General features: G+C 40.7%; 1 protein-coding gene across 1 annotated transcript; it reads left to right on the forward strand.

The window, feature by feature from the left end:
• On the forward strand, positions 1–17,705 carry PLEKHA8 (pleckstrin homology domain containing A8). The gene is made up of 14 exons (XM_059818839.1): positions 1–55; positions 1,701–1,817; positions 2,490–2,645; positions 4,588–4,712; positions 6,143–6,301; positions 7,221–7,261; positions 7,970–8,127; positions 10,728–10,887; positions 11,295–11,380; positions 12,055–12,113; positions 13,420–13,550; positions 14,052–14,122; positions 16,366–16,427; positions 17,336–17,705. Exons 1-14 carry the CDS (start codon positions 1–3, stop codon positions 17,531–17,533), a joined length of 1,578 nt encoding a protein of 525 aa, XP_059674822.1. The 3' UTR covers positions 17,534–17,705.
• The last annotated feature ends 1,192 nt before the right edge of the window (positions 17,706–18,897 follow it).

Raw genomic sequence — 18,897 nt, forward strand, 5'->3', positions numbered from 1 at the left:
ATGGCTGAAATGATTCATGTGCAGCAGCAGGATCTCCAGACTGAATTAGAGGCTTGTATTGACTGTGGCTCTGTGCATTATTTAAAGGATTGGTTCTGTGCCATTGAGTGTCTGAAGCAATTAACTGCTTCTCTCTGCTGAACAATCACCCCCTTTTTTGCGAGTTCCTCCATATCAATAGTGACTTTTAGGATAGTTTCTTTATTTTGGTGGCAAGACAAATAAAAATCAGTCTTGCTGTTTTCTTTTTTTTAATTCTCATTCTTGTGATATTTTCCCTTCATATAAAATAAAGAAGTATTGAGAATACTTTGGCATTTAAAATGTTTTTATATTCTTCTAGGAAATAATGGAAGAGCTCTGGAAGAGTGTGAAAAAGGTTTTAAGTTTAATTTGTTTTCCAGGCACCCCGAAAGTTCAGTAACCTGTAGACCAGGTTGGCCCAGATGCCATGGTATTGCTTGTTTGAAAAAACAACCAAACAAAAAACCCCAAACCATACTCTTACTGTTAGCCTGCGCTTTTAGGGCGTTCTAACCTTAACCTGAATTGCACTTGGCTTCAGCAGTAGCCTAAGAAATCAGTCCCTAGCTGGTAAGGAGCAGTCATTCCTCCCAACGTGATGTTGGTCCAAGCCCAGCCTGGGCTCCTGCAGTGCCATGTTGGTTGGCAGAGCCCTGGTGCAGGGGACAGCAGAAGTGAGGCCCCTCTGCAAAAATGCCTGGGAGCCTCGTGGCCTGCATGGTCTTGTCGAAGTATTTTTCCTAGACATAGTTTGCCAGCACAGCGTGGGCAGCTTTGGTATCTCTCTCCCTCGTTCCTGTCTGGGTAAGCTTGTTGCAGCTCAGTAATGAAAGCTGCTTTCCTTCAGTAATGTTGCTGCCTCATTTCTTCTTAAGTTAATGAGCTTGTAGTTTTTAATTAGACGTAAATGACGTCTGTCATGTCTTGTTTGTTTGTATCTTTTCAAACTGCTGTAGTACTTCCAAAAGAAGAAAACAAAAGTGGTAATTTACTTCTGAACTTGGGCAGCAGGGTGGGCAAAAGTGGTACTCAGAACTATTGGTTTTGGTCTAGCCTGGTGTTTTGGTTGTTCTCTGGGAAGGTATCCAGAAGTGCAAGTTATTAATTCAAGATTACTTTTTATGTGAGCAGCACAAGAGTTTCAAGAGCTATTGAGAACTGCTTCGTTGAAAGATGGTGTTCAGAAGTCAACACATCCGCCTCTGTCCCCTCCTTCCCTTGATTTTTAGGAGTTTCTTGCCCGTTGCTTTTCAAGACAGTTTGGCTAGCCCTTCCCACAAGACACATAAGGCAAGGCAGCTGGGGTGGCTTTTGGAAAGAGTGAAGAGGTGCGTTGAGGAGTGATGGAAGGAATTGAGGGGTGGTGGACTGAAAAGGTGGTTTTGGAAGAGAAGAGTGAGTCAGTGACACTGTGTTAGCAGAACTACTGAAAATGACATATGGCATCTCAGGACCATACTGCTGTGGTCCAGCTGCCTGCGGAAAGGACATGTAGCTGCCAGCAAGCAGGGGTTGTCAACATCCAGGCCTGTCCACAAATCTTACCACTTTAAAGGGTTTAATTTTCCTGGCTTGACTGAGAATGTTTGGGGCCTTATTTCCAGCAAGTCCTGAATGAGGGAGGTAGTAGAATTGCAGGGAGAGAAGTGACTGAGAAATGCAGCTTTCTTTTTCAGGCTGGCAGCCTCGCTGGTTTCTCCTTTGTGGTGGCATCCTGTCCTATTATGACTCTCAGGAAGATGCTTGGAAGGGTTGTAAGGGAAGCATCCAAATGGCCGTGTGTGAAATTCAAGGTAACTAAGATACAGTAACACTCAGCTGAACAAAGTTTGTCCAGTAATATTGCATTCAAGATGAGATTTCAGGTCACAAGAGCTATTTGGTGGCTTGATTTGTTTGGTATGTATTTGTAGTAACTCAGTAACTTGATCTGTATGCCAGTTTTTATTCTATAGTATTTTGAAAATGTTAAGAGAGCAATATAATGGGTATTCTACATGTAGGTGGGTCACTCTTTTTCATGAGCTGTGGTGGAACATTACATAGCTTCAAATGACTCTTCATAAGCACAAAGCTGAAGCTAGAAATATGAATAATAAACTTCAGTACTAGGTCTGCTCACTCATATTGGATTACATGCCACATCTTTGAGGTTCAGTTATGGGCTGGAAACCTGAAAGAGAGGCTTGCCAGAAGAGGATGCCCTTTCCATGAAGACTCCCAGATGATACCGTACTGATCACAAAACTGCCTTTTATAGCCTTTTGTCCCATAGCTGTACACATGTGTGCCCTGTCTATTCCCTAACTCAGAATAGAAGTCATAAAATGGCAACAGGGGACGTTTGGGGCTGTAGAGTCCTCCTTTTTCATTGCTGTTTGATCTGCCACCTAACATATCTGCTGGTATACTCAGATGGGCTGGGAAGAGCTGAGGGACTGGTCTGAAATCTGTGTTGCTTCCAGTTCATCCTGCAGATAACACACGAATGGACCTGATCATCCCAGGGGAACAATACTTCTATCTGAAAGCAAGAAATGCAGTTGAAAGGCAAAAGTGGCTGGTTGCGCTAGGAACTGCCAAAGCCTGTCTGACCGACAGCAGGACACAGAAGGAAAAAGGCAAGAACACCCTTTTGCTGGCACATACTGTTTACTTTTTATTTCTCCATCATTACACACAAAGATGACAAAATCCATACCTGAACTCTGTGTCCAACCTGTGCTTCTTTGGTGCCACTAAAAGCCAAGCCATGTGGGAACTCTAGCTAGAAATCTCAAGTCTTAACTCGCAGTGCAGGGATTTGAAAACTTTTGGCTTTTCCTTAAAAAATACTATGTAGAAATAATTTGAAAATTGTGGGCTGATGGGTTCTGTAAGTACAAGGAGTGAGTAGCTCCTGGCTGTGGGTCACTGGGATGCAGACTGTGCATGAAGGTAAGACCCCCACCCTGTGCAACTGTCTTAGAATGATGACCCAGCCTCTCATACCAGTGGCTCTTGACCTTTGGAATTCCTCAGACCCTTTTCTTCCATATTCTGACTGCGTTGTCTTGTGTACTTCAAGAATCCCTTAGCAATTAAAGTAAAAGTTTGTAATTGATTTTAACTGTGCCTACTAGTATTTGGAAATTGAAGTGTGGTCATGGTCAGGCTATGAAAATTAAGTCACTTACCTCTTTGCTTTTACCAACAATCTCATTTTCACCCCAGTGAAAACCTCTCTTGCTCACAAGCATGGTGTTATTCATGAATCAGTGTAAGACCTCATGCCTTAACCTTGTGTAACCTCAGCACAATGACTATGCAGAAGATGGGAAAACAGCAAATTACTGTTACTATATCAGTGATCTGAGCAAATGCATGGGGGCGGGCACTTCCTTTCCCTGATGTGAGGAATCGCTTCTTGTCATAGCCTTATGTGCATCTTCATCAGGCTTTGCATCTACCAGTTCAAACTGAGTCAGAACTAAGCAGAAGATGCTACTGTAGGGCCCTAAACAAAGTGAGGATCTGATGCGCAGTGCCTAGAAACAGAACAAAGTTATATCTATAAACTGACCTACAGTAGCACAGGGTGAAAAGCTACTGATGTGTTTGCAGAACTAAACCATGTTAGTCTTACTAACCAACAAACTAATTTATTTTGTAATTCTGGGACTCTAATGTCAAAAAAATACTTCTGAAAAATCTCAGATTGACTGTTACTCCTATCTGGATTAGTCTGCTCAGTTCTGCACTCTCCAGTACAATAAGCATATGGACATACTGGAGTGAGTCCAGCAAAGGGCCACTAAGATGATTAAGGAAATAGCTGATGGGAGAGCATAAAAAAGATGGAGCCAGACTCTTCTCAGTGAATGAACAAGAGGAAATGGGCATATATTTAAATACAAGCAACTCCATTGAGACATAAGTAAAAATCTTTATATTTTGAGGATGAGGGAGCACTGAAACAGGCTGCACAGAGAGGTTGTGGAGTCTCCATCTTTGGCAATGTTCAAAACCTGACTAGACATGTCCCTGAGCCATGTGCTGTGGCTGACCCTGCTTTGAACAGGGGAATAGGACTAGCTGGTCTCCAGAAGTCCTTTCCAACCTCAACCACTCTATGATTCAAGGATATATATTAAATTAATCCCTTTGGGTTGGACAGGATGCATCTTTTCCCTGCAGTGTTTCCTACCCAGAACTCTGGTCTTTTAAGTCACTGTAATTGTTTCTACCTCAGACTACTTAGTGAAAATAAAAAATATGATATGTAGGGGTTTTGCCCTATTTTAAAGCCCCATTAAGGTCAAGTGTTGTGTATTTGTTTTTTCTTTGTGTCCTAAGTCTAGGAACATACTATTTCTGTCTATGATTGCAAATAGTGAAAGTATTTTCCCTGTCAGGAGCATAATTTATGGCCAATCCAGCTGATCTTTTTGAGTTGATAGAAAATGTTTTGAAATAAGGAATTATTGATTGAATAATTGGATATATTGGATAATACTATTACAGCAACTTTCCGAAATCAAGATGGATAATACAAATTTAACTCTTCTTTTGTTTCACTTTTAGAGTTCACTGAAAACACAGAAGCCTTGAAGACTAAAATGTCTGAACTTAGACTGTACTGTAACCTCCTTGTTCAGCAAGTGCATAAAACGAAGGAAGCCAGCATTTCTGGTATATCAGAACCAGAGGTACAGCTCTATTTTTGGTGTAGACCACGTCTGTAAAGTCTTGAACATTGTGAACTCTTCTGGTTAGCTAATGTAGTATTCACTCACGGTTACTTAATATTGCACTCTCTTTCTGCAGAGAACCTGTGGGAAATAATGTATCCACACAACAGTTCTTGTTTAAATGGAGTAGTACTGTATTGTTGCAAATAACTTTCCCTGTGTTGGGGTAGCAAGTAGTGAGATGAGATATGACATCTGTGATCTATATAATAACATCTGTGTAGGTGATCATGTGTATATAGTGGATCAAAAAAGCAAAAGATTTTTTATAAAAAGGTATCTTGCAAGAAGCGCACATTTGTCTGCCCCTGAGTCATTAATAACCTGCTCAGCAAAACACTTCTTAACCAAAACCCTTAAAAGGTCAAGAGACAATGCAGAGTACAAAAAAGCAAAGTTGCTAGAAAGAACTGCCTGATTAGCCTTACTTAAGTTAAAGTTTCAAACCTAGCAAATCTTCCTGACCAAAGAAGCCTCATTTAAGAGGGGTCTCCTAATGACAGTGATCAGCCCCTTGCTTTGAGAGAGAAACATGTGAAGAGGGATGCACATCACTTGCTAGAGAAGCTGGTGTGGAGTTCCAGGATGCCTCCCACTGGAGAGAGGAGTCCTCAGGTGCAGGACAAGCAGTCAAAACACCTGAAGGTTAATCATTTGTATGTCCAAACCATCTCTGTAAAGATACCTGATAAACTGTTTATGGTGAATTAACAGATAGTGCAGAAGCATGATGTAGTGTATAAATGACTAAAGGGCACTGTTAGAACTTGCAACTCACAGGTGTTGACAACAAACAACGTGGTGATTATGCAGCTAATAGTTCATGCTTCTGGGGGAAAACTCGCTTTCCCTGATCTTACTAGTATTTAACTGGAAAGATTTATTGCTAAAAGCATTTCAGCACCAATAACTGCACTTTGCAGAGATTAAGAGTATTGTGGCAATGTGATATTTCATTCTGCCTGTTTTTTAATTGCATTAATATTTTGTTCATGGGATTTTTGAAAGTACTACCTGCAGATCATTCTGTATGTTTACTTTTCATTTCTCCTGTCAGTGGTGTCTTCTGGAATGCCATTGTTGAATACTTCAAGGCTTAGTATTTAATACACTTCTAACACCAGAGAAAAGTAACTAAGAGGCATTGCTTTTAAAACGCCAGCATACTGAGCTTGTTGTAGTGAGAGGCTGACAAGCATGGTAATGCTGTGAGGGGGCATAGCCCCAGTAATATGTGATGCCAGTTCTCTGAGCAGCTGACACATTGCATTTTAATGCACGTTAAACAGAAATCATGACTGTAGCAGTTGGGGGCTTTGTAGACATTAGTTGCTCCAAATTGATCTTCTGTGGTGAACCCATTTCTTCCAATTGGTTTCTTCCCACAGAGCGAGATAGATATGGGAACTCTGTTAAAATCAACCTGTGACACCTTCCTGAAGACTCTTGAAGAATGTATGCAGATTGCAAATACTGCCTTCACTTCTGAGTTATTGCATCAGACCCCGCCTGGATCCCCACATTTAGCGGTTCTCAGAACGAACAAGGTAATGGCCAGTATCCTCTTCTCTCAGCCTTGGCATGGGTGCTAAGGCACCCTTTTGTAAAGTAGCGTTTGTAGAAGCAGGGAATGCATTTTTACCCATATTATAGCTAGTAGTCCTCCACTGGACATACTCTGCTATTTCTTGTGGTTTGCAAGTGAGGTAGGGCCATCTTTTACTAAGCAGTGACCAGTCTCTTAACTTTTAATGATAGTTGGAAGTTATTAAGCCTTAAGTTTTAGGGCCTGCTCCAGCTGCAGACAGTGGTGTTTCAAAATAACTTGGCTGTATGGTAAGTTGGTCCGTTGTGGGAGCTCACAGCAATTATTACTCTTCTAAGCTACTGCAGCATTGGATCTGTGGTAATAAGTAATAACAGGAGCTGCTAAGCTTATCTTTTTAATGAAAGGGCACTTTCTTGAATCCTGGATCCACAACTACATACGCGAAACTGGAGCATCTCTGGCAAACAGCAGACTAAGGTGTACGTAGGAAGGTAGATGCATCACTGCATCTGGGAAGTGAGATTACTTCACCATACCTGGTATCTGGTCTCATGTTTCTTCTGTTTTTTCATAATTTTTTCTTAAGTAAAGAAAATATGATTGCAAAGAAAACTCGCTGCCATGTTTCTTTTCCACATGCTGTATGGTGTCTCACTTGGCACTTACTAGCTAGCTTCTGAAAGAAGTCTCCTGGTTTTCCTTTTTTTTTTTTTCTTTTTAATATTTTAATGGTGTAATAATGTAGCATGTTTTTCGCCTTTGTATACTGCCCCCAGGTCAGAGAATTAGTGAGCGTATGCTTAGCTTTTCAGCTTTTTTGCTGACTCCAACTTGTGTTTAATAAAATGTGAAGTTTGAGAAGCATGATACAGTTGTCTTGCTTTAAAGAAGATTATCCCTCCCCACTTGTCTTACAGATAAAGCACTCTGTCTTGTCCAGTCACACCTCAACGGAAAGGTATAATAAAAGTCTTTACTGTCAATCTTTTTCTAATCTGTTTTTGGTAGTGTCTGTTCTTTCCATATTTTTACTCTCATATTACTAGTACTGGATGGAGGCAGAATTGTATTGCTCTGAACTGCGTACTTGGAAGCAGACACAACAAAAGGGAGCTGGCTCACCCCACTTCATGTCTCTTCTTTATCAGCCCTTTCCCTTTTATTTTTCTCAGCCATCCACTTGGTGACTTACTGGTCAGTCACCAGCCAGCTCTCTCCCACTTCAGTGCTCTTTCCTGCATCTTAGGTTCCACTCCATAAGTTCATAAAATCGTTGATGGAGAGCAGGCTATGATTTGTGGAGTAGATGGCAAGGGTATATATTTTAAAGTACTAATGAGGGGATATTCTTTTAGCTACAATACCTGTCTGTGTTTTTCTTTTTTGTAATTAACCGTGTTTTTTTGATTATGTCTCTTTTTAATAAAGGTCATTGTAAATATATTCAAACTCTGTAAACTGAGATTGAATCGTTAATCCTACTTGCTGCAAAGGGCTGCCTTGTTCCTTTTATTATTTTAGACAAATTCTTTTGCTCAGAGCAGCCTGTGACAGCCTATAATTTCTGTCAACTATTTTTCTGTTACTGTTATTTGTGTGTTTTCACAGAAAGAAGCTTACCAAGCAATGTTTTATATACTAACCATTATTCTTTCCCTTTCTTTAGGCAGATGGAATTGAATCCCTGTGAAAATGGCTCTGTAAAAGCAGAAATCAACCATCAAGAGCAAACCCTTATTAAAAGTCTGGAATGTTTAAACCTGGAAACAAATGAGGGGAGCAGCGATGTTTCTGTTGAAGATCACATAGCAGAGGATTTGACAGGTAAATATATGCACCGTCTTTTATCCAGGATTGTTACTCTTTAAGTGTAAATGGAGGGAGGTCTAGGCTGCTGGTGAGAGTGCTGATACCTTGCTTCTCAGGAGAGGGAATGTCAGAGTATTTTAGTCTGATATCTGCCCATTGTCAAGTCTTCCCAGCATAGCTCCTGCTCTTGTTCATAGCTAACTTGTGACTGAATGGGGAAGGAAATGAAAAATTCTTTTTTGGACAAGTGGAGGCTCCTCTAGATGCTGATTGACATGCGTAACAATACAGCCTGGCAGAGCTTCAGCTGTTCTTGCACTGTGGTCAGACATGTTATTCCCAGAGGCCTTCCGCTGTGAACGCTGGCATCTCTGCTAGTATGTAGGGATACACTGTCAGAAGCGGGGCATCAAAGCTTTGTTTGCCTGTCTTGGAGGGGTTGACCTTGTAGCTGCTCTTGATTGCTCTGACAAATCTTTATGGAAAATTACAATTTTTTTCTGCAACTAAGACTATACTAGAAAGCACCTTACTTCTTCCATTACCTTAGCAATAGCATGAAACTTAGATTTGTGCATGACTTCAGGAAAACACTGTTGAACTAATTCAGTTTAAAATTCCATCCACATAGCTGTATTGTTAAGGGCTGCTGAATTTAATTTGAGTAAGTCTAAACAAGTAACATATGATTTCTGCTTGTCCTATTGAACGGACTGTATTATTCTCAAACAGTAGCTTTCTCTGCCTGGCCATTATTCCAAAACATACATATGCAGTTAGTGAATCAGCTGAAGTTTTTAAGTGCAAGTTAATGAACATGGTGATTTTTTTTCTTACATGGGTTCTCTTTGGAGTTTTTCCCATTTCTGTAACTGGTGTCGTGTAATGTGGGAAGTCTCTGCAGAATAACATGCATGTGTCACCATTTAGTGTAATACCTCAAGAATACAGTGCTAAAAGAAGGAGATGAAAATAATTCAAGTCAGGTTGTTGGTATCATTTAGCTACTGAGGTTGTTCCTGTGCAAAAAAGAGAAAAGCCTACCCCCTCTTGGATACAAACATCTGAGTTGCAGAGTTTTGCTGGCAGTACAGAGTAGACCAGGATGTGCAGTGCCATCCATCTGACCTAGCCAGCCTGGGGCTCCGTCTCGGTGCTGGCTGTGTTTGTGTGCTCCCTGTGAGGCCAGGAGCTCTGCCTTGTCTCAGATACTCTTCCCTCCCTCTCCCTTCTATTAAGAGCAGTCCATCTTTAAAAACACTCAAGCATTTAAGTCCCGTAAGAAATTTCTATTGGTCATTTAGTGCTTACAGTGTTTGAGTTTGAAGTTTCAGAGGACCCCAGGCTTTATGCATGGCACTCCTGTGGCGTCACTGTGGACACGGGCTGTTTCTCTACTCACCAGCCCATGTGTCTTGGTGAAGGACAGATCAGTGACATCCCTCAAACTCTAGTTCCTCAGCAGAGTCACTTTTCTTGCGAGTAAGGCATGGTCAGTGACGGCTGAGGCCATTTATTTCTGCCCTGAGGAGCATGGCTCAAATCTTGTTGCTGTTACTGGGTGCGAGTGATTCTTTTTCCACCCAGCACTAGGCTTATTTAGTGGTTCTGCAAGTAATAGGGAAAGCTGCAAGTTTGTTTTCAGGCTTTGCTCAGAGGAAGATAGTTCCTTGTAGTTGGATCCCTTCAGCCAGAAGCTCAGTTCCACTTCAGGTCTATAAATCCTCACTGGCCTTTGAAAGTATTCCTCTCCTGGAGAGACATGTTCCCTGAGAAATTTTGGGTGTTACTGTGACAGTGTGGCAGCAAGATATGCTGTGGCCATGGCCTGTTCACTGCAGATGCTGTGAATATATCACTTTTGCTTCTTGACTTGTTCTCTGCACTTCTCCATGAGGTCAGGTCTTACCATGCATGGAATGTGACCTTTCTTTGGGTGTCTAAGACTTTGTCTTCTTTCGGAGGTGCTTGTGTAGTGCTCTGTTTATTTGAAACAAATGCACTTGACCCCAGAGAAGAAATAAAACAGACCACAGCGGGGAAGAGGCAACTGGATCTTTTTCTGGGAAACTTTAAAAATACTCGTACAAATCAGGGAGAACATAGCAGCCTTTGATATAACAGCAGTACCCATCTAAGCAGCCAGTTTACTTATTTATCAGAAGGAGCGAACAAGTCACTATTATTCTTTTGCTTTTGAAAATGCACTGTGCCACTTTATCAGCACTGGGGATGTTACAGCATGTGAGAAGTAATCTTTCTTTCAAGGAGATGAGTCTGCTCCCTGCTGCACCCAATCACTTCTTCAACGCTCTTCTCTCATATTGCTGTCCTTGCTGAGGACGTGTGAGCCACCTCCATTGGAGCCTGGTGCTTGGTCTGTCTGATTAAAAGAAATGGGGAGGGAACTGGCTGAAATGTGGTCTGAGCACCCGACAGCAGGGGAATTGTGGCGAGAGTCATGGTGTTGGCAGGGAAAGCTTTTAAACTTGTATGATCTGGATATCCAAGTGCCTTCCTTCTTGCCATGTCTTAAGGAACAGGAATAACAATATGGGTGTGTGGCTGTTTTCTTTTTCTATTTTTGTTTTTCTTCTGTTTCCTATAAATGTAAGGCATTAAAGAAGATGGAGAGAACAAGCTGCAAGCTGTAGAAAGCTTTGGTGCCCACAAGTTACTGCAGTCGGAAATGAATTCTTTAAGTGGATTGACTCTGTGTGAGGAAGACAGAAATGAAAATGATTCTCCTACCTTCTTCAGTGTCATGAGCAATAGGTAGTACATGTTACAGATGTAAATTATGAGGATTATTGAAACTTTAAGCCCTTAATTGACTCATCTTTAAGTCTGTTCTGTCTGTAAAGCTGTATTTGCTGAGATTATTTAACAAGACTGCGTACAGCACAGTAATTGAAGATATCCTGTGTAGAATTGGCTGTAAAGAGTGGAGTGGGAGGCTTTTTCCTTGGTGGTAATTACAGGCCTTGCTTGCACACTACCAAATGTGTATTTTCTGTAGTCATTTACTTCAGCCTCGTGAACCAAAAGCCATGTTGGTGGTTCCATGTCTAAATTTTACCTCTGTGCAAGTGAAGTGGGCATGAAATGTAATTTTGTCTTCAGAAATTGCACAAAAGGAGTTGTTAAGATAACAATCTTTTTCTGCTTGTCCTGGGTACCAGGTTCAGTGATACTGAACTTCGGGAAGAGGAGGGCATACCAACAGAAGAGTTTCTGGAGTCATGTTATGCAATTGTGCCCGTTCTGGGTAAGCAGCTCTTTCTCTTCATGCCGTGGGTGCATGTAACTCCTTTTGACTGCTGCTGGCTGTGAGAAAAGGTGGAGCAGTTGGTTTGGAGAATTCGTTTCTTTGGTAAAGTGATATAGAAATAGTTCCTATCAGCAGAATCAATTTGACTGGTACCAGGAGATGTTTCCTACTCTTTTGCTTTGTAGAGGCTCCACTTTTGTTTAGATGGAACTCATAATATAAGCTGCCTGGAAACCTGTGGGTATATCTAGAACAGCAATTTCTTGCCCTCAAAAGAACAGTGTGGAATGCCTTGCATGTCTAATACTGCAGACAGCACACCATCAGCTGTACTTGCTATTGCTGCTATTTGATTTTTCCAAAGACTTCTGTCTCCAGCTAGTGCAGCCCCCCACCTGCTTGGCCCCTGAATCTAATAGTAGATGTGAGGACCCTGTAAGCATGCACCTTTTTGAAGACATCCAAATTGTAGGTTGGTGTATTTTAACACTTGTACCAACTGGGGTGGGTTGGTTCTACACCAAAGAAAGACTTCTGTTTATGTCATTCATTTAGTATTCTCCTACCATTTAGAAGGATTGTTAAGAGAGTAAATGAAATTAATTGTTACTAAGACCTGAGGACTGGAAAAAGGCACAATTTTAAAATATGGCCTTCTTTTTTTTTTCTAGACAAGCTGGGACCAACTGTTTTTGCTCCTGTTAAAATGGATTTTGTAGGTAACATCAAGGTAACAGATTATTTCTAACACTGATTTTTTTAAATTTTTTTTTTAAACAAAATTTCTATTTTAGGTACTAAAGCTTAAGAATCTTTGTTGTGGGAGTCAATACTTGAAGGCTATTTAATATTTGATAATGTTACTGTCTGTCAGATCAGAATGCTGAAATGCCCCTAATTCTTTTCTTACAGTACATGCTGTGTTTAATATATCCAGCTGTTGAGCACAAACTTATACTTTATTGACTGCCAAGTAAAACATCTGTTACACCTAATGAATATGACACTGACTCTGAGCTGAATAGGTTGTAAGTCATGATGCGGTGGTAGCAGTATTGACTTTAGACTGTAAAACAAACCGGGGGGTGGGGGGGGAACCCTTTCCTCAGACAAGTAGGAGCAAATTAGTGCATTAAGAAGGAGCTTCACAGCAGGTTGGGGCAGACCCTGCAGCTTCGGTTCTCATTCTGACAGTCCTTCCAGCTCCAAGTCTGAAAAGACTTGAAGTGCTACTTGCGAGACAAGATATATTCATAGTAAGACTTTTCAAAGCTTTTCTTTCAAGGAAAAAAAGCAAAGCAAAACATATCTCCTGAGTGTATGATAAGGCATACATTGTATGCATGCATTCAGATTTGTTTGGTGCAAAGTAAGGCAGATATGCACTTATCTTGCTGAAGGTAGCCACTGAAACATTGAAAATAGCACGAGGGAAGAATGCTATTTAAAAAAAAAAAATATTTATTGTCAAGTGATAGGCAGCTGCTCCTTTAATGTAGAAGACGACTCTGTTTAACTGCCTCATGTATTTTCCCTTCTATTTTTGTGAGGAGTTGTGTGTAACAAACTTTGGAATAAAATAAAAAGCTTAAGCATGCCGATGACTGCTAGGTATAATTGAGAATTTGCAGCTTAGCAGTTGTCAGAAGGTAATCTTGCTTGTACTTGAAGCTTGGGGCAAATGGGACTTTGCTCTGAGAGCAGATTGAGTTACCTCCTTTCCACTGGTATGAAGGATGCCATATGAACCTAAAGCATTTTGTCAGACAGAAGTGGCAGGTTCCACGTAAATCTTTGACTGAGATGCTTTTTTTTGGTTGTGTTAGCCACATGGCTAGTCAGATGTGTCTGGGGTTGTGCCCTGGGAAGGGGTGCCCAGTGTGGCAGGCCAGCTGTGCCGTGGTGAGTGTGTGATGTGGTTGGGGATCTGTGGTATCCCTTTGCAGGGAAGAGTCCTGGTAAATAGGTGGTATTTATAGGACAGGCGACCGTTTGATCTTAAAAGCCTAAAGCTTTGCCTGTTGTTTTTTCTCCAGAAAATAAACCAGAAATTTATAACCAACAAAGAAGAGTTTGATACCCTTCAGAAGATAGTGCTCCATGAAGTGAATGCCGGCGTAGCACAGGTTAGAAACTCTGCTACAGAGGCTCTCCTGTGGCTGAAAAGGTAATGGCCTTGTATCTACTTACACTATGAACTGCTAAGGTGGAATAAGGGCCTTTCACCAGTGCAAGCTTATGTACATGGAGCAAACTGGTTACTTCCCACAGGCTCCATCAATCCAAACTGGCTAGGTTCAAGATTAATGTGTTGTCTGTGGTTGTATCACTGCAACTTTGCCAAAAGGCCTGAAAAAGCAATCACAGGCAACCTTTTTTCCCATAAAAGTGAAGTTACAGTGAGTGACTGATCCTGCTGGGCCAAAACATCAGGCAGGTGATTTCAGCCTGCAGCAGAAATGTTTTAGCAAAGTGTTTTCCCTTGGGCTTGGAGAAAGGCTGGAGGAGGTGGCGGCTGCATTTTTTTTAATTCAGATTGAAAATGGCACCTTAATTCTGAGTTTTATTACACTTCTGAGTTGTATTGCAACTTTGGGGGCTTTGTTATATTTTGGGTTACTTTGTTATAAACATGGTTTCTTTTTATTTCGTGGGTTCATCCTGACAGAGGCTTAAAGTTCTTGAAAGGGTTTTTGACAGAAGTGAAGAATGGGGAGAAGAATATCCAAACAGCTCTGAGTAAGTGCCAGTTGCACTTTATTCTTCATGTGCTTCTGAACTTACATACTTGGCTATTTTCCTTCTTGTTTATGTTATGTTTTCTTTTCTTCAGTGACTAACGATGCAAGTAATCTCCAAGACATAACTTTTTTGAAAATTACGGTTTTTGAAAATGGCTGTCTTCAGGCAGATTACTAGATAACTGGTCAATGTTGATTTAATAGCAGATAAAGATTCCTTTAATTGTCCTACTTTTGGCAGGGGAGACAGTTATATTTTAAGGAAAAAAGTGCTTTGTCTCATTCCATTTTTCTCTACTGGTTTGCAGTGAGAGCGCTCCCAAATTTATAGTTGCTGTTGTGTTATTTTTTTAGTTCCTTGTGAGATTGGCCATCTCTCTTTGAAATCACCTCTTTGCCAGTATGGCTGTGAATTGCCTGTATCAGTTAGAAGGGAGGTTTTTTCCAAGTACACAATTTCTGACACTTACCAAGTCAGGCTAGTGCCCACAGCAAGTATAAAACAAAATACAAACCCCTCTTAGACTTCACTTGGTTATTCCTGAGTAAGACCGTCTCTGTATGCATGCAGTCTAATGTTCTGATAATTCTTTAAAACAGCTTTAGAACAGCTTTTTTTTAAAGCTTTTTTTTTTTTAACTTCTTTTTAAACAGCTAGGCAGTCATCCTACAGGATTAGTAAAAAGAACTACTACACCTAAGTATGTAAGCAGCTCTTGGAAGTGGGACTGTAAATACACTGCTACCAGATGTGGATGTTAAACACCACAGAAAGTCAAGGCACTTATTTGACCTGCTGAATCTAAAGGCTTCAGCACTGAATTACTTCTTGAATTGCTCTGTGTCCATAGCAGAGCCATGCTGCTGTTTTTTTCTCACTTCTTCCTTCCCTTTCTTGCCCTGAAAATCTCTTCCATATCAGTATCACCAGTGCAGCTTTGGTTTACTGTTACAGTTTCTTATTTAGCAGTTACTGTGCTATTTGAATCTCAAGTAAAGATGGGGTATATGTTCTCTTTCTACAACCTCAAATATCAAGCTAATGAAATTAAAATAAAAAACGGAATATCCACCAGTTCTTATGATCTTCTGAGGATCAAACAGCTTTCTAAAGGGATTTGTCTTTACTTGGCACTTAAATCTAAGCAAACTTTTCAACTTCTGGTGTTTTTAATGTCCCCTATATTTGCTGATAAGGCAGAAATTAGACTTGTCAGTCCTGTTTGCTACACAATACTCCTTTTCTCCTTATTTCATTGCTCTTATTACTGTATGCTTTTCTCATAGATTCTCACTCCTACTGTAAATATAGAAAAGCTGCATTCCCCAGTCATTAGATGGATAGATGAGGAGTACTTCATATTACAGCAAAACTTGTGGCTGTGTTTACTGACTTTTTACACTGTTCCAACAATAACTGTCTGCAGTCTTTTGAGCAAATAATCCTAAAGCAGCAAAATGTAGACGTTCTCATACTTCAAGGTGAACAGCTCAGGGAAAGTATAATACAATGTCAGATACTTAAAAATTCAACTGAAGGATAAGGATATGAAATGATGGCAGTGACAAACTAAGACTGGGAAAATACAGCTCAGAGATGTTTGACTTTGTATATAATAAACTTTGTATATCAAATTTGAGCTATCTAGGAACATAACAAGGGACTTCATCAAAGGCTACACTCAGGGGTACTGACAATAGAGAACCTGAGGATTATTTTAATAAGGGCCTGGTGCTTTCTGTTCCAATGACTGTCGAAACTTGACCCTCAGATGTAAAGAGAGAGTTCTTGGTTAATGCCTGAGCTAATCACCTTGATTGAGACTGGCTAACCATCAGGTTGCAGGATTGTTTCACCCCATATGTTATTTTCTCAGGCTTGCACTGAACCGAGAACTAGAAAGTAGACAGTGTTAGTCGTGAAGCACGGTTAGTCAAATAAAAATTACATTTGCCTTCCTGTCTGTTAGAACACTTACTTGCCGTGGATGAGTTGAAGGAGATTTGACAGCAGAACTGAGACCCCAATGCAGAAATCCCCAATCTGTCATCTCCTTTCAGTCATAACTTTGGTGGTCAAAAACAGCCTTTATTTGCATCCAGTGGCAAGAATGTATCCTTAAGTAGTCGTTTCTAAGCTCTAAGTTCTTTTTGTGATGCAAACTCAAAACTGCCATATGTCTGTCTCTTGATTTTTTTTTTTTTATTTTTTTTTTTCTTTTCCCTTTTCCTTTCTTTAAGACAATGCTTACGGAAAGACATTACGGCAGCACCATGGTTGGGTTGTCCGCGGGGTCTTTGCGGTAAGTATTTATGTTGGTTGCTCATAGAGCTGGGGGTCTTGTTAATGTGATCTTCTGTTATGTGTATTTAATAAACCATGTTAAAATTATAAGCATTAACATGAATAGATTCCCTTGTCAGACCTTATTTTCCAGCTGAAGATTGTGGCTATCACTATGTTCAGTATGGGGCTTTCAGGGTGGAACCTGCTTTCTGGAGCCAAAACAGACAGATCACACTTGCATGCGCATTTTTTTCATTATGCGTTTTTTCAGCACAGTCTTGCAGGGCTGTTAAATGAAGAAATGAGGGTTTGAGGTTGCATATTTGAGGATTGATCTGTCTTTGGATGTGAGCATTCTAGAAGGGTTCGTGCAGAATGTGTTAGGGATTGGAAGTATAATATATTGGCTAGAGGAAATGGTTTGGTTTTGTTCAGTCTGGCAGCTCCCCCTCGTGTCTGTAACTGGAAATTATCACTGAAATTGTAAAAGAAAAAAGAAGAGCCTCATCCAGGCAATCATGACAGAGACTCTGACTGGGAGAAACAGAAATGTTGGGGAAAACTTTCTAAAGAGCGTTTTGAGAATGGGACTTCAGTGTTGAAGTATGTGACGCTGGGTTGGGTGGGAGCTCCCCTAACAAACTGTAATTTATTTGGGGTTTGTATTTAATTCAATTCCTAAAAATCAGACGTCTCTGAAGATGTCTTAAACTGGGGATCTACACAGAGATAATAATAATAAAAATATACATATATTAGCCTCCCTGTCCATTAAAAATCTTAACATATGCATGTACACATAAATACATTAAAGCTATGCAATCTAAGTGCAAAGAGGGATGTCTTAGAAGTTTTTTGTGGCCTTAGTTCGGTTTCTTTTCCTGTTCTGTTTTGCAAATCTAAAAGCTTTGGTTCCTCTCCCAGTTAGCTTTAAGGGCAGCTCCAACATACGAAGACTTTGTGGCAGCTCTGTCTGTAGAGGAGTGTGATCCTCAGGAAGAAACATTTTACAAAAGAATGCAGAGGGACCTCAACATTTACTTACCAGCCATGGAAAAGCAGCTAAATATCTTGGACACTCTCTATGAAGTACATGGTTTGGAGTCAGATGAGGTGGTATGACTACAGCAAGACCGTGTCTTAAAACTTCAGGGACTGTGTCTGTTAACAAAGATTTCTTTCTTTTGGGATGTTTTTGGACATCATTTCTGTTCGTTGTATCTTTTCAGATTGGAAGGGTGTTGTGAGTGCTTTTGAGGAAGGCAATGTATGATTTTTATTTTCTTGTTAACACTTGTTTTGTGTTTAAATGCAGAGGTACTGTTTCTCTTTGGGTCAGAACTATGTCTGTGATGAATGTTTTTGACTGTTTCTCTCCTGCCTGTGCACCCTTTCTTCTCTTCTCCTCGTAAAAGTAACAGAGCAGAATTTGGCCTTTGCTCCCGTACCTTAGGAGAGAGCTGCATGTGCAGCAGAGCGGTCAGGATGTCAAGATGGAGCCCAGGCAGGTGCTGCAGGCTCTGACTCTCCCATGCCCTGTGCCCACTCCCTGCAACAGCGTAGGAGGACAGAGGTAGCGAGAGTTACTGTTACTTTGGTAGCAGAAGAGAAGGTCAGTTAAATACCACCTTATAAGGTATGTGGTGTGTTTGTTCCTTAATCTGGGTTGAAGCTTTTTAATGCAGCACCTCCCCAAATATTACAGAGATCTTCACCACAAGCATATGTGGTTAGTGGTCTGAGCTTCCCCACAAACGAGCCTTTGAAACAGGAGGTCATCTTCTCTGACCAGCTCCCAGTATGTGCCACATTCTCCCTGTCAGCTCCTGCCAGTGGGCCACAAGAAATTTGCTGGCACAGACTGGCAGAGCCCAGCTAATTGCAACAGTGCTTTACGCAAGCAATTGAAGATCATGTCCATCATCCTGGTTTATTAAGGTTTTGGTGTGTTTTTCTATTTTGGGTTTAGGGTTTTCTTAAATCAAATTCACACAAAAATGTAGTATTTGCTTTTAAATTGAGTACAGCTAGTGATTTAAAAAGCAGATTTTATTAAAATCCTTCCTAGGCTGCCATTATGGGCAGAGGCTTCGTGAAAGTGGACATGAAATGAGTAAAGCGTAGGAGAAGCTCGAATTTGTCACGGACCCATTACACATTGGGCCAGTTACAAACCTGAAAATCTGAAATTATGTAGAAAGTAAGATTGGCCCTTTTTCCCATTTTGCTGATAGAGATAAAAATGTGCTCCTTAACACTGCTGCTATTAAAAATAATGAAGAAGTCCTTTTAGCTAGTGATATGGTCAAGGACAAAATTCCTAGTTGTGCTGATGACTAGAAGGCTGTCTGAATTATTGATTGCCCATTCAAGGCATAAACGGGTCTCTCAGTGGTGACCAAGGGCTTCAGATGGCTTTGTGCAAAGAGTTGAGTTTAACTCATGTGCAGGAGGAGAGAAGACCGTGCTAATGAGGTACTTAGAAT

This window comes from Gavia stellata, chromosome 6, assembly GCF_030936135.1.
Source record: "Gavia stellata isolate bGavSte3 chromosome 6, bGavSte3.hap2, whole genome shotgun sequence".
Taxonomy (NCBI): domain Eukaryota; kingdom Metazoa; phylum Chordata; class Aves; order Gaviiformes; family Gaviidae; genus Gavia; species Gavia stellata.

Coding starts and splice junctions, on each gene's coding strand:
- PLEKHA8 (XM_059818839.1), top strand. CDS start 1: ATGGCTGAAATGATTCATGTGCAGCAGCAGGATCTCCAGACTGAATTA. Junction 56..1,700: donor CCAGACTGAATTAGAGGCTT/GTATTGACTGTG, acceptor TTTCTTTTTCAG/GCTGGCAGCCTCGCTGGTTT. Junction 8,128..10,727: donor CATAGCAGAGGATTTGACAG/GTAAATATATGC, acceptor TATAAATGTAAG/GCATTAAAGAAGATGGAGAG.